Source organism: Arachis hypogaea, chromosome 14 (assembly GCF_003086295.3).
Source record: "Arachis hypogaea cultivar Tifrunner chromosome 14, arahy.Tifrunner.gnm2.J5K5, whole genome shotgun sequence".
In the NCBI taxonomy this organism is placed as follows: domain Eukaryota; kingdom Viridiplantae; phylum Streptophyta; class Magnoliopsida; order Fabales; family Fabaceae; genus Arachis; species Arachis hypogaea.
Window position 1 is genome coordinate 4121989 of NC_092049.1, and position 16943 is coordinate 4138931.

A 16943-nucleotide genomic window follows, 5' to 3' on the forward strand; every position below is an offset into this window, starting at 1 on the left:
TGTAATTAAACGGTTTTGTTTACTTTTTGGCTGATCATCTTTTGGTTCCATATACTTTTCCTTTTTTGAATTATGACAAATCATAATACCTATGTTTTGCACCATTTAAAAAAAAAAAATTTAATTTTTTAAAAAATTAATTTACAATTTTTTTAAAAAAGTAAAAATATATGACTTCTCTTTCTTGATAAGTCATTCTATCACTTTCCTAAAAAATTGACTTTAAAATAAAAAAAAAAATCTACTTTTATTTTTGGCTCTGTGAAAATATTTCTTGTTTCTGCTGATTACTACCATTTTTACGCAAAGTTCCATCTGTTAAAAACATTGACCTTCTACCATCATTTTCATCCAATATTCCATCTGCTGAAAGTATTGGCCCTCCACCACCATTTTTATATAATGATTCATCTGCTGAAATATTGATCTCCACCACCATTTTAAAATAATGTTCCATCTGAACCACCTACTGTATATATTTCTTACCCTTTTTTTTAATCATTTTACTACTTTATTTTTATTATTAAATTTGTATTTAACATTGTATGTGGTATAAAATCTCAGTTTTAATTTTATTTTTTTCACATGCGATTTTATTTTTATATAGTTTGTTATTATTTTTATAGTTAATTATAATAAGTTCTTAACCCCAATAAAGGGGGAGGCTACTAGGAGTAAAAAAATAAAAAACAACAACAAAATATACATTTTTGACACACATTTTATATTTATTTTTTATTTTTACCTACCATATCATACACAATAAAACAGCAAACATTAATTACACAATAATTTTTTTGGCATTGCCATCAAGTTTATTGTGAATTAAAATTTTATTATTATTTACCACATATTTTTTTTTGTGACTGAAATAAATTAAACAAAGAAAAACAAAACAAACAAAACAAGGAACTGCCTAAATAGAGGGACAGTCCCGTTTAAGACTACTCTTAAACTCCTCCCAAGGTGAAAGAAGCTCCACATGCGAAAGTTGTAACTTCATCGCCATCTTTGCCATAGTATCTGCCACCGTATTTGCATCTCTCATAATCAAACGAAAGTCAACCCGCCAATTCCAATGCATGATATCTCTTATTTTGAGCACTAGTGGATCAATAAACCCAAAACCATCTTGAGTAATAAGATTAAATGCTTCCACACAATCCGTCTCACAAATAACATCTCGTTGACCCACATCCCAAGCTAAGAGATATCCTCTCCAAATAGCAAACAATTCTCCTTGAAGAATACTATTACTCTCAATCATTCCCAAACACCCCCTTTGCCAGCTCCCATTACAATCTCTAATAACACAAGCAAAACCAACACTATCACCCGAACCAAAATAACTAGCATCACAATTAATCTTAAAAGTAGCAATGGATGGGGATTCCAAAAACCATTTAGCGTAGAGGGAAGGGACATACGTTGTAATTCAAAGATATTCCTAAGCTCCTTTTCTGAAGTTAATGCCAGACAAATCACTTTTTTCGGAGGACAAGTTTCATCGGGATTAAAGATCTCATTATTCCTTGCTCGCCATATCCACCAAAGTCTCGAAAAGAACTTGAACGGATGCTCTCTGCTATGATACAAGAACCAGTTCTTCAAATCCAAAGGATGACAAGAAATATCCAACCTATGCCAGACAAGCTGAGCTTTGGGACAATCCCGAATACAATGTAAAACCGATTACTGGCTAGAAAGACATCTTGGACACTTATCCGACGACGACATCCCTCTTCTAAAGCGAAAACTTGCAGTAGGAAGAGCCTCCTTAAGACACAACCAAGCCAAAAATTTATGCTTTTCCGGAACAAGCTGGCGCCAAAGCCAAAGCCAATTCTCCCGCTCCTCCCAACCAAACAGCTGCTTACACAACCACAAGTAACCATTGCGAGAGTTATAGACTTTGGCAGCAGACCCACTCCAATACCAACCCACTTCCGGACCTGCTTGTTCATCTGGATTGTAAGAAAGAATATTATCTTTCAGATTTTGAGATAAAGGAGAATAAGAATACCGTTATGGGTGAAAGTGAAGTAAAAGAACCAATTTCTAATGATATTACGTGGCAAGAACCAATTGTCTAAAAAATAAAACTAATAAGAGAGCAAATAAAGAAGCAATTGTCTAAACGATTGTAATTTTAATGATTAGGTTATGTAAAATCAACATTCAATATTAAAAAATTTGTTATCATCGTTATTTTAATTTCTATTTTCTTGTGTAAAAAAAATTATATTTTTTGAGTTATCTATCCAAATGTTACAATTTTAAAATAAATACTTTTATAACTAAAAATCTAAACACAAAATAATTTATTTATAAGCTGCTATTAATAAAAATTCTTATATTTTAATTTTTTTTTTAAAAAAACTCATTTAAATTATTTACCTAAATTGAACCTCAGGGACTAATATAAGAAAGTGTGTGTTAATATAATAATATTTCAAGAAAATCTCAGTTTAAGCCACAACTTTAGCAAAAACTCCACAAAAAGTTGGAAACACACATAAACAAGGTTGCGAGAATCGAATGATCAACTAATTAAGTGACTTATTTAATGATTTAATAGTTTAATCGAGATCCATCCGTAACAGAACCGATTTAATTAAATAACTTTTAACTAGTAATCCGTCATTCTTACATGAATATATATATATATATATATATATAAATAAAGGTGATTATTACTATACTTAAAAATTTAGGATTTAATTTGTCAAAAAAATGATTAAAATCAATATTTAATTTAAAAAATAGAAAACAAACTATTAATAACAAAGAAACACAATTTTTTAAATATTTGATATTTATTTTAAATGATAAGTTCGACAAGTTTGACATCAAAATAAAATAAAATGCACCAGTGAATTAGCCATATATAAAATGAAAGCACATTCGGAAATACTTATTAGCTATGGACATGCTTAGGTGGTTTCAAATTTCAATAAATCGTAACAAAAAATTTATATGCCTTATATATGTATACAATGTTTTTGTTGTATTTTTTGAAAGGGAAATACAACGTTAAAACTTAAAACAATAGTACAATTCGAAATGTTTATTGACCTCAAAATAGAATTTCTCTTTGTCGTGCTCTCCAAAACTCGAATATTTTATTAAATTTCTTGATACACACATTACATAGCCAAGACATGGTGAAATAGAAGCCATATAAAATCTCTCCAGTGACCCCACATCTTGAAAAAATTGGTATCCTATGATTATTAAAGCTTCTGCAACTTAAATTAATTGGTGTGTTCTGTTTTCGTCTTCAAGGATCCTACAAAATCAATGAAAGCGAGTTTTGCTAAGTGCTTAGCAGTTTTTTATTTTGACCAAAATATAGTTAACACTAGTAGAATACATTAAACGTTTGCACTAATTGTAAAATATATTGATTCATATATATGTATACATCTAGAATAATAAAAATTTAGAATATTCAGGTCTAACTATTTCACAAAAAATGATTGGCCTACAAAATTTTAGAATAAACAAATTCTTTTAAATATTTAAATATGGTTGCTGGAGCCATATCCAGGTTTTTAAGTACCTTTGGCTTGACCGGACATTTTTGAGGCTGCCTAACAATATAAATCTCGTCTCCAGCAATGCCATAATAATCTTGATTACGATGCCAAATCCACAAAGCATGTGTTTCATTTTTCACCTGCATGCACATTGTCTCAACCCGTTAGTTTTTATAAATACCAGAATAAAGTGACAAATAAACCCTTGAAGATTTATACTTTAAACAAATTAGTCTTGAAGAAAAAAAAGTACCAATAGCGTTTGGTGGAAAGACAGATACGGAAAGACTGAGACTGAGAAATAGAGATTGAAATAAATTTCAGTATTCTGTTTGGTGCAAAGTGGGAGACAGAAATTGAAACAAGAATGAAATTCTAATTTAATTTATACAAAGAGTAAAATTGGAATTAATTAATTAAAATGAAGGTATTTTACGTATAAAATGTTATTAAAGTTTCAGTCTCTATCTCTAAAATTTTAATCCCCTCTCCACTTTTTGGAGATATTGAAATACTGAAATTTTGGAGACAGAGACAGAAATTTTAGCACCAGTCTCTAAACCAACAAATATGATACTGAGTCTCAGTCCCTCAATCTCTGTCTCAGTACCTCAAAACAAAAGCTATCGCTCGGATAGCAAATACCGACATATTACATTCAAATTAACCTTTATTATTAGGATAGAAGGTCTTAATTTGAACTAATTTATCCAGGTTCGCTATTGTAAAGGATTTCATTGGTACTTTCTTTTCTTTCGGGATTAATCTGTACGAAAAATAAATTTTTAGGAATTTATTTATCATTTTAATAACTTGTCATTCAACTAACAGTACAAGAGTTATAATGTACACTAGCATCAGAGAGAGAGAGAGAGATCACCTCCAGAATTCCATGGCCGAAGCTACTTTCTCTGATAGCACTATAATCGGGTTGTCGATCCCAACAGAATTTACCTTGTGCAGGACCTGATGTAAAGTTGAATCCACAGAATAAACCACCATTGATAAGCTTATCTGGTGTACTTGATGGTTCTGGACAATTTCCAGGTTCATCTGCATGTGTGATTGCCATCTTTTCCCGGTTGCCACCGTCGCCGACTGTGATATAAACAGGACCACAAGGGTCCAATGTGTAGTTGTATACTCTGTTTGATCTTTCATATGCATGAACCTGTCACAAATTTGAAAACTAGAGGTGCTCAAAACTAAGACAAGAATATGCTTACATGTCCATTTAAATAACAACCATAATTTTTTGCCGAGCAATGCTACATAACCAACAAAATTTATTATTTTTGGCCAACACCTAACTAACTTTAAATACTAAAAACTAAATTATAATTCTTAAATTCTAAACCCTAAATTTTAATAAGAGTAAAGTACTAAATTGGTCCCCTACGTATGGGTGTAATTTTGTTTTGGTCCTTAAAGTTTAAAGTGTTCTATTTAAATCCAAAAAAGTTTCATTTAACTTCAATTTAGTCCCACCAGAGGACAAAGATAAATAATTAACGAAATGTCCTACATGACAGCAGTATAAGAACAAGGTCGATAATTTAGAGAATAAATACAAGCTCCAAAGACACAATCAATCGTGAATGCATCAATACATTTATTTATCATTTTTCTTATAATTAAAATGAAATATTTTCTATAAAACTAAAAAAATGTTAAATACATGTATTGATGCATCCACGGTTGATTTTGTGCTTCTGAAGCTTGTAATTTTTCTCCAAATTATCGACCTTATTCTTATACTGCTGTTATGTAGGACATTTTGTTAATTATTTATCTTTGACCTCACGGTGGGACTAAATTGAAACTAAATGAAACTTTTTTGGATTCAAATAGGATACTTTAAACCTTAAGGACCAAAACAGGATTACGCCAAAACGTAGAGGACTAATTTAGTACTTTACCCTTTTAATAATATAAAAATAAGATGTTTGACCCAAAATGTTAGGTTTTTTTATGTTTCTCACGGTATCCCTAGCCTGACAGGCTAAAGACTAATCTACCGTGGTACTGAGCTCCATTTAAGGGTTTGCCGCTGCGTGCACAATTCTTTTGGCCTAATGTTGGCACAATCCAATAGTTACTTTAGGCATGAATGATGATGAATCATGTGCAACTAAGACAAGAATATGCTTACATGTCCATTGAAGACAATGTCAACACCATATTGATATAGCAAGTCTTCCATCTCAACCCTCATACACTCTGCTTCTCTAAAATGTGCGGTGTAGGTGCTGTACCAAGGTGGATGCCATGTAGCTACCAACCATGGAGTTACCTCTCTCTCAACAGAAGCCAAGTCCTTCTCCAACCACTTGTACTGCTCCCCTGCAATATAAAAGAGGATAAAGTGAAATTAACACTATTAAACAACATTACCTTTTAGCATAGTGTCAATATGAAAAACTGTCGAAATTCTAGAAGACAAGAGAAGAAAAAGGATGAAGCAAGGGTTAACCTGATTTGTCAAATGATGTGTAGGCACCAAGCATTATGAAATGTATACCCCCAGCATTGAAAGAATAATATAAAGTGGATGATGATCCACTCTCTTCTGATGGAAATGCAAATCGAGAACTATAAGCAACAAATGTCTTGTTCTCTGCTTGTTCTTCTAATTCATGATTACCTTCAATTACCATTATTGGGACATTGGAGATCAGAGGTTGCATGTACCTGGATCAATGGTTTCACCACATAAAATGTTTGGTGAGGGTTTGGTAGTCTTGGTTGAAAATCGGTCGCTAATGATTAGCGACCAATATCGGTCGCTGTTTTAAATTTAGCGACCAAGGTTTTAGCGACTATCAGAATTGGTCGCTAATAATTTTAGGAGAGTTTATTAAGAAGTGAAAAGCACAAGGTAAAAAATAAATAAATTATACCTTCCCCAATAATCCCAACGAGGCTGGTAAGTTTCATGAATAGGAGTGTCAGAAAATGAGCAAGAGTAGCAGTCAGTGCCGGTGCCATTAGTGAGATACATGTTAGCATAACTAACATCTCCAACCAACAGAACAAGATCAGGATGGTTACTAATCATGTGATTAACTGTGGATGTGGTGTTGTATGTAAGACCCAAGTCTCCAACCACTGCTATTCTGCTTGGGTAGCTATTTGGCCCTGACTCTGGCATAGTCCTAAAATAGTGAACTTCACTCATTGCTGACAATGATGGGTCTCCACATCTGTATTGATATAGTGTGTTTGGTTTTAATCCTGCAATTAAATATTATTATAAAATCACTTATCTCAAATATTATATCTCTAATACTCTCCTTCAAGTAAAATTTTTTTTTGGATTTGATTGATTTTTGTAAGAAAACCGCCGCTAAATGTCGGCCTGTTTGCAACTCCAACCTCTAACCACCGCTATATACGCTGCAGTTTGTCTTTTCGCAACAGTTTCACAAAACCGCCGCAAAATAACCGTCGCTATCTTAAGGAATTGTTGTAGTGTTTTTTATTTCTTTTATTTGTCTTGTACTATTTTTTATTTTTAGAGTTCATCAAGAATCGAATTCTAGACTTTTTGAATATAGAACTTTGATACCATATTATAAAACTGATTCCAAACACTTAAATTGATAAGAGGATATAACATGAATAATTATATCTCTAATAAATACATTCATCATTAATTGGCTTAAACAAAAATATTTAATAATACCCAACTTTAGCTACTACCTCTACCTTAGAGTAATGCTAGGAAGACAAAAAAAAAAAATAAAATAGCCAGAACTTGCTTTGTTTAGCTGTTTTTTGCTTTTTTTTTTTTTTGTTACCAAGCATTTCCGCTGAAGCACGAATCTTTGTTATCTTGTCTTATTAATTAAATCCAATGAATAATTTATGTTACGAGTCTTTTAAAATTTATGTTCAATTGAATAATTGTTAACTTTCTTGCCATTTTAGTGGATTTAATACTTTTTATTTTTTAGTAATAGAGTTTTAGGTTTAATTTTTGCATATTAAGTATTTATTGAAATGTCTATTTTTAATATGGAATAGAATTTTTGTAGTTATGACTAAAAAAAAAGTTCTTAAATAACTTTTAAATAAATCTAAATGTTTCGATGGTTAAAGTTGAATTGAATTGAACCAATTAATATAACTCCAACTGATTTTCTTCTTAATTGGTTCAGGGAATTTGTTAATTAACTTAGAGTTTGGATGATTTTTTGAGAAAAAATCTATTTTTTGAGTTATTTTTTTTAAAAAGATCTTTTAAAAAAATAAAAGTAATTTTATATTTGAATATCTCATTTAAAAAAATCTTTTTATTTATTAATTATATTTGGATACAATAATTTATATTTATTTATTTATTATGTAAAAAAGATATTTTTTAAAAAAAAAAGATCTTTTCAAAAAACATAAATTATAACTTTTTAAATTTTTTTTTATTTTTTTATTGCTTTTATTTTTACTGTTAAAAATTTATTAAATACGTTAAAAAAATAAAAGAATATTTTTCTATCTACTTAACGACACCTAAACAAACATTTACTCCAACTAATTTTCTATAATTTAATTGATTAACTTATTGGAACCTGCTAATTAAAATAAAACATAGAAAAGTGAGGCTTGTACATACAAATTGTATTATACCTGTGAGGCGAACATGATGTATAATTCCAGAAGTGTAATTCTGAAGGCCTTCAAAAGGATAAAGTTGACTATAAACAAGGGAATAACCCTTGGATCTGTGGGACATGGTCCTTCCATACCTTCCATACTCAACTATGCTACCAACACTTTCAGGATCTAATGGTTCTATATTGTCCCCAATTTGGAACTCCCCTGCAAAAGATATAACAATTTAATAACTAACACCACCCTTCATTTGGTTGTTGAGTTTACATGTCGATACTAATTCGGTGATACTCGTTTAACATATTTTTCTAGGGTTTTTTTTAGATATTGGATAAGGGTAATATTGAAAGCTATGATATTTTGCAAAATTTTGAAAACTGTAAAATTCGCAAGATGTAGATTGTCAGAGCAGATTTCTTCAACAGAAATATTTATAAAGACAATACACAGATTGTATTATTTTAATATTAAAATTACAATATATAGACCGCGTATTATAAATATACAAACTGCGTAGGACAATACGTATTCTGTGTATTATGCTGCACAGCATCCCTCGACTGTAAAATTTCATTTTTTGTAATATCAACGTAAAACTCTATCCACTCTTTAATATTAAAATAAAAAATCCGTTTTTCTATTCATTTATATCTTCATAATATATATATATATATATAAATTTAATAATCGTGTAAATTATTTTATACTTGAATGACCATTCACGTAGTCACTGTAAAAAGTAGTTATTTTTACTGATGTAATGTTACGTAATTAAATACACGTGTAAAACTATTTTATATATCAAAATTAAATTTTATATATATATCATAACACTTTGTTGAGTTGTCGTATCTTCGAATCAAATTCACTTTAGACATTATATTCATTTGACATAAGTGTTTTTTTATGTAATTTTTCTTAAAAAATAAAAAATACTTTTCATTTTCTTTTTCTTAACACGTTTAGCTCGTATATATTATTAATTATTACTGCAAAAAGTCATCTTAAAGGCATTATATATAATTACAAAATATTAAAATCATTTAAAAAAGTTATTGTAGTTTAATATTAATAAAAGATCAAAATTTTATAAATATATCTAAAAGTTATATATATACACTATGTTTCCATTTCTAAGAAAAAAAAAATTAACATATTTTTGTGTCTCTTATTCATACAAATAGTATATATATTTGTTTTTCCAAACACGTTTAAATACACTAAAAATAATCACTTTTCGGTGTGTTTAATCTTATGCATAGCTTAAAAAATATTTTCGAAAATATGTATTATTATTGATAATATGAAAAATTATCTAAATTACATTATATCATTAAAAATACATAAAAAAAATTCTTAGTTTGTATCATATTATTATAATCTATATAATAATATTGTATGCGTAACCTAAATATTCTTTTACTAACTCTTCCATTCCAAGCAACCTCATCAAGGATTAAACTTATGAAACAAGCTAACCCCATTAAATAAATAACTTCTATTATATATGTGCATGCAGAAGTCCTATAATTGGAATTTGGCTATGTACATTATGCCAATATTTCAATAAATAAGTAACCCCTATTATTTTTAAGAATTTAATTTTAATGTATTGTTAGTATAAAATGTTTTAAACAATCGTATAATTATATCTGTTCTTTTATAATTATTTATGCAGTGAATGTTAAAAATAATTATTTTTGTTGATGTGACATTACGTAATTAAATGCACGTATAAAATTACTTTACACTGATAATACATCAAAATTAAATTCAATTTTTAAATCCCTAACAGCATGTCCTTTTTTTATTTTCTTTTTCCATTATTTGGTCATAACCAACCAGATAGCATTTTATGTATCTCAATCTCAGTTTCTGAACCAACAATGACATTAATTTGCACGTTATTAAAAGGTTCGTAACATTTTAAACCCCTACTAAATTAAATTTATCTTTATAGAAAATAAACAAGAAAAAAAATACTGCAATAATATAATAACTGTCTAAAGAAAATCCCAAAAACTCTTAGTAATATATACTCTAAATTGGTCCTCTATTTTTGTTTTCAGATAATTAATATTTGACTAATATTCTAAACATTAAATATTAAATTTTAAAAGTATAAAAATTAGATATTGATCAAACGTTGATTAATATTAATAAAATATACTTAAGAAACTAGGACTCAGACACTAATTTTTTTTTTCCTAAAATGAACCATAGTTTCAGGTGGCTAAAAATACTGAAATGTTTACATCCATAATATGGCAAATTTTATAGTGTTTATAATTTTGGTGTCGAATTTGTTAAATTTATCTTTTATAGTAAATATTAAATATTAAAAATTATTTATTTTTATATTTTTTAATTTAAATATTAATTTTTATCTTTTTTTAATAAATTAGGCAAATATAAATAGACACCGTAGATTTATAAAATGCACCCCATAATATACTTGAAAGTTGAAATGCTTCCAAAATGATGAATAAAAAGACATGATTGCATTCGGCAACGCCACAAAAAGCAAAGTCAGTTTGCGTACTTGTCTGCTGTGACGCCAATAACTATGTAAACTTCACGTGAACTGGACCCACCTATAACCACTGCTTTTTCTTTTTATATTTTTAAGCTACTTATTTATTTAAAAATATATTTCATTCTTTATCATTTTTAATGTTATCATTTTCATACAAATCTTCGCATAGCTAGCAAGTCATCCAATTCAAGACTAGAAAGAAATATAGCTACTGTTAATTTTATATGAAGTTAATAATAAAAAAATATTAAATAATAATTTAATTAAATATATTAAATTATTTAATAATTTTTAATCATTAATTTTACATAAAATTAACGTCATCTGAATTTTTACTAAAAAAAAGCCGTAGTTATCAATTGAGTACCTGTTATCCAAGAAATCCAAACGGAGGCATAAGATGAGGAGAGAGAAAGAGAGATTTGTTCGGGCTCAAAACCTTGAACAGTTCTCTGAACAAGAGGATCTGTATCTGGCAAGTCCATGGCGTTTCCACGGAAGCTCTTGTCAAGTGGAACCGTCACTGGCTTGAAGGGTCCTTCAAGAGTCGTTTGAACTCCCCCATCCACTTTCAACAACAGACTCATCATTACTAAAACAACTACACCAATAATGAAAGGAACCGAAGCCGAACCCATTTTGTGTTTAAATGAGTTTGTCATGTGTGAGTTTGAGTGAATAAATATATAGAGGCAGGGCAGAGGGTCTGTATGTGGAAGCCAAGAGGAGGCAGAAGAAGAAGGGTCAAACAACTCATGCTCAGTGAAGTAAGGTGGGAACACTCAAATTTAAGAAATGGGATGCTTTACCCCTCTAGGAAAATAAATAATGCAGCAAAATATGAAGCGTGATTTAGATGTTGGAGTTTTAAATTTTTTGAGTGCCCTACGCGGTAGCCACTAGCTACAGAATATTGATTTATCAAGCAGAAAAAGTATAAGTACCAATATATCATTTATCAATTTATTATCAATAATAATTAATTATTATATTTTAAACATATATATACAGAGACACATTCAAAAAATATATTTATAAAGATATTTTTATTAAATACAATTATAAAAAAATATTTTTATTAGACATATTTACAAAGACATTTTTATTAAACACAGTTATAAATAAGAGTTGATAGAAATTGGCAAAAATATTATTAGTAACATAGCAGAATTGTATCAAGTATGTTACTTTTATACTATCGATGAAAATCATTTACTATATATGTTAAAATATTAATATTTATTAAAATAAATTAATAATATTTATATTAATTAATTTGTATTTTAATATATAATAAGTTTTCATCTAGTGGTCGTCTTTGGACTTCGGGAGAAGGGAAATGCTCTTGCTTAAAATAGTCACAAAAATTATATATATATATATATATAGAACGACAAGATATATTAAAATCCTTCTATATGATTATAGGTGTTTAAAGAAAAAATATATCAAATAAATTTTTGAAAAATTTTTATAGCAGACTTACAGGTTTTTCAAGAAAAAAAAAATTAACATTCTCAAATAGAAATCGATCTTACCAATATCTTCTTAAGAATTTATGCGATATTGATTCATATTTATCGCATTAAAAGTTACATTTTTATCTACATGATCACTAATATTATGAGCATTTTCATTATTTATGTGTTTTTGACTATTTAATATTTCCTGCAATTTACGGTAACTAATGTTAATTATCCAAAAAATAACACAAATTAAGTACAATTTATAATCAAATAAGCAAAACTAACCAATGTGTGACTTAACCCATATGATCAAAGCTTAATTAGCTGGCTAACTATTTCCTTTTTCTTCTCTCTTCTGGTGTGACTTGTAACTAACTCAACACGTGAGAACTGATTGCTAGGTTCCCTAACTGAATTAGTTTAGACTATAACCTAATCCTCTAAGTGATAGCTCTATCCAATGTATATATACCTGCAGTGTAAGATCAGAAAGATAATTTTTTGATCAACCAATTTTATTTTGCTCTGTGTCTTCTCTGCCAAAGTAAGAAAAGACTGCAGAAAATTCCTCTCTTTCAATGTTTACTCTTGAGTCACTCCCTTGTTTTACAACCAGCTCGATCACCTTTCACATGGTGCGGTGAGCGTGGAGCTGGGAATCAAGGTCGAGAGATTCATAATCAAGAGAGCAGGTTGATCTGAAAATTCTCAAGGTTCTGAATTTTTTCTTCCCTTTCACAAATTCTTCATTCTTCACTTAATCGTTCTTCTTCTTCCCTCTTCTCCCGAACTCACGCAGTAGAGTTTTGATGAGAACTTGATCGCTTTGCCGATTCCGCATCAAGGTCGAAGTGAAAGTTCCGATCAAACGAGATCGTAGAGAAGAAGATCTGGATCTTCAACACCGAGATCCATTGATAATTCACTAAACTCAAGAAAGGTTTGTGAGATTCAAGTCCAGTCATGGAGCCAGAGCAAAATCAAACCTTCACAAACATTGACTTGCGAACTATCGCAAATCTGATGAATCAAATCAACACTATGCAAGCACAGGCGGCAAGAAACAATGTCAATCCCCTCAGCGATCCGAATGATCCGTATTATTTGCATCCTGGTGAAAGTCCAGGAACACCATTAATCTCCATCATGCTAGGTTTCAACAACTACCACAGCTGGGAAAGAGCAATGTTGAGAGCATTGACATCCAAGAATAAAGAAAAATTTGTGGATGGAACAATTGTGAAACCAGCTCCTGATGATCCTCTAAGCAAAGCATGGAATCGTTGCAACAATTATGTAGTTTCTTGGATCAATTTGGCATTGAGTCCAGAAATTGCACAAAGTGTAATGTGGCACAATGTAGCTTTCGATTTATGGCAAGATCTCAAGCGCCGGTACTGTCAGGGAGATATTTTCAAGATTGCTGAGCTTGATGATGAACTCTCATCAATCAAGCAAGGAGACCTCACAATAACTGCATACTTCACAAGATTAAAGGTGATTTGGGAGGAGCTTGAAAACCTAAGGCCAATTCCTCAATGCGTAGCATGTGACTCAAACAATTGCTTATGTGGATTGATGAAGGTCAGAAAATATCAAGATGATGCATATGTAGTAAGGTTCCTGAAGGGATTAAATGAAGCATACTCAAACGTGCGGTCACAAGTCATGATGATGGAGCCAGTTCCGAAGATTGATCAAGTCCTCTCAATGATACTCCAACAAGAGAGACAACTGCATACACTTGAACCAATTGACTGCAAAGCACTGATCAGTGCTTCAAACAACTTCAGCTACCCAAATAGAGGAAGGGGAAGAGGCAGAGCACCAGGAAGAAGCCATGGAAGGGGCAGAGGAGCCACAAAGCAGTGTTCATTTTGTGGCAAACTAGGTCATTTAGTGGATGTGTGCTACAAAAAGCATGGGATGCCTCCCCATCTCAAGCAAGGTAACCAGAGCCTGATCAACAACATGATTGCTGAACAGAATGATGAAAAATTCAGCACCACCCAAGGAGAGGCCAGTAAGGGTGAGTTAGAATTCACTATAGAGCAAAAACGCGCATTGATATCATTACTGCAGCAGCCGGATATGCAGCAGAATCAAACAAACCAAATAGTTGCACTTCCATCTAATCAAGGTATAGCTTATGTGATGTCTCTAAATGTTTTCAAATCTAACTCCTGGGTCATCGATTCAGGAGCAACAGATCATGTTTCTTTTTCTCTAGAGTCATATCAATCGTATCATCAAATCAAACCTATAATTGTAAAATTGCCTGATGGTACTCACACTTCTACCTCCATTCCAGGAACTATAGTTTTCTCAAAACAATTTCTTCTCCTTGATGTCTTGTTCATACCACAATTTAAATTCAATTTAATATCTGTTTCAAAACTAACCAAATCTCTTCACTGTGAATTGGTATTTGATGATATGACTTGCAAGATTCAAGATTGCCTTTCTCAGAAGATAATTGGTCAAGCTGAGCAAAGAAAGGGGCTTTATGCATTTGAGGATCTAAACCCAGTTGGCACATCGAGTATAGCACTAGCAAAGGTTTTATGCATGCACAACACAAATTCACACAGCATACATGAATTAGGCACATTATGGCACAATAGGCTAGGACATCTACCTAAAAGTAGAATTGATGTAATAAAGAGATCATACTCATTCATAGACAACTCTGTTTGTAACAATCCATGTGACTCATGTCATTTTTCAAAACAAAAAAAATTAGCATTTGGTTACAGTTTGTCAAAGGCAAATGATATATTCGATCTGATTCATTTAGACATATGGGGACCAATCAACCATGTATCAACTGCTGGACACAAGTACTTTCTCACAATCGTTGATGACATGAGTAGATACACATGGCTGTTTTTTATGAAAGCAAAATCTGAAGTGGCAGAATTGATCAAGAATTTTGTAAAACTAGTTCAAACACAATTTCACAAAACTGTAAAAAAAATTAGATCTGATAATGGACTAGAATTCAAAATGCCACAATTTTATGCAGCCATGGGTATCATACATCAAACAAGTTGTGTTGCTTCCCCTCAACAAAATGGCATTGTTGAGCGAAAGCACCAACACATCCTTGGCGTCACTAGAGCACTTATGTTCCAAGCAAATGTACCTCAGTGTTATTGGAATTATGCTGCTGCACATTCCATCCATATCATAAATAGGATTCCAAGCCCAATTTTGAAAGAAAAATCCCCATATCAAATCCTATTCAACAAATTACCTTGTATTGACTACTTTAAAGTGTTCGGATGCCTTGCCTATGCTGCTACACTTTCTGCAAATAGAAAGAAGTTAGATCATAGAGCAAGAAAATGTGTTTTCTTGGGTCACAAGGATGGAGTGAAGGGTTACATCATGTACGATATCAATACTAGAGAATTCTTCATCTCTAGAGATGTACACTTCTATGAATCAGTTTTTCCTTTCAAAATACAAAATAACAATCAACATACTCATCATACATCTGATATTCAACACTCACAGCATACCAATCATGCATCAGTTTTTGAAAACTCGTAGCACGCATTCTTAGATCCTTTTGAAAATGAGCAGACTGCACAACACACTTTGCAACAACTAGTAACTCAAAATGGTAATCAGCCACATCCAGACACATCACCACAACCATCACTCATAGGCATTCCTGCCCTTCACACACAAGACACTGAAACTGACATTACAACACAACATGCATCACAAACACAAACTAGACACAATGCTGATGCTCCTACTAGAAGGTCAACTCGGGAGAGGAGACCTCCCTCTTATCTTAAGGATTTTCACTGCTCACTGATGAATAAGATCTCAACTCCCCAATTTACTTCAAATCCTAAAATTCATTGTAAGTATCCATTGTCCAGTGTCATTAGCTATAATTTTCTGTCATGTCCACAAAGGAACCTATCACTAGCATTGTCAGCCATAGTTGAACCAAATACATATGAAGAGGCTGTTACACATCCTTGCTGGCAGCAAGCTATCAATGCAGAATTAGAGGCTCTAAAGCAGAACAACACTTGGTTTCTTACTACTCTACCAAAGGGCAAGAAAGCTATAGGGTGTAAATGGGTATTCAAAACAAAATTGAAGGCTGATGGCACGATAGAAAGGCATAAGGCAAGATTGGTTGCTAAGGGCTTTACACAAGTGCCCGGCCAAGATTACTTTGACACATTCAGTCCTGTGGTCAAAATGAACACCTTGAAAATTCTCTTGGCAATTGCTGCTGCAAAATGCTGGATTGTACACCAGCTTGATGTAAATACGGCGTTTCTCCACGGCGACCTCCCTGAAGATGTATACATGCGCGTTCCACCTGGCCTTCATGTCTCGGATCCTTCTTTAGTTTGCAAACTTACGCGCTCTCTTTACGGTCTCAAGCAAGCCAGTCGCCAATGGCACACAAAATTGGCATCTACCCTCACAGCCTATGGATACTCACAGTCTAGACATGATGATTGTCTTTTCACTAAAGGTACAACTAATTCATTCACTGCCATATTAGTCTACGTCGACGATCTTGTGCTAGCAGGAAACAACATGAATGAGATAAAGTCTGTGAAGAAGCATCTCCATCAACTATTTCAGATTAAAGACATTGGTGAATTAAAATATTTTCTTGGCATCGAATTTGCAAGAAGCAGGGAGGGCATTACCATGTATCAACGAAAGTATTGTTTGGAACTTTTAGAGGACTATGGAATGCTAGTAGCAAAGGGGGCCACAACACCCATGGATTACTCAACACAACTCTCT

At 31.6% G+C, this 16943-nt stretch overlaps 1 protein-coding gene across 4 annotated transcripts; it reads right to left on the bottom strand.

The window, feature by feature from the left end:
* Positions 1 to 2948: 2948 nt before the first annotated feature.
* On the bottom strand, positions 2949 to 11772 carry LOC112741026 (purple acid phosphatase 15). 4 transcript variants are annotated; one of them, XM_025789831.3, is made up of 8 exons: positions 11054 to 11772; positions 8166 to 8357; positions 6440 to 6773; positions 6013 to 6230; positions 5692 to 5882; positions 4420 to 4710; positions 3563 to 3679; positions 2949 to 3289 (listed from the first exon to the last, which is right to left on the bottom strand). In XM_025789831.3, the coding sequence occupies exons 1-8, from the start codon at positions 11346 to 11348 to the stop codon at positions 3281 to 3283; spliced, it is 1647 nt and encodes a 548-aa protein (XP_025645616.1). In that variant the 5' UTR covers positions 11349 to 11772; the 3' UTR covers positions 2949 to 3280. The 4 variants fall into 4 exon arrangements, with proteins under 4 accessions (XP_025645616.1, XP_025645618.1, XP_025645619.1 ...); XM_025789833.3 differs by having other exon boundaries at positions 11126 to 11681; XM_025789834.3 differs by lacking the exon at positions 2949 to 3289 and having other exon boundaries at positions 3371 to 3679.
* Positions 11773 to 16943: the final 5171 nt, after the last annotated feature.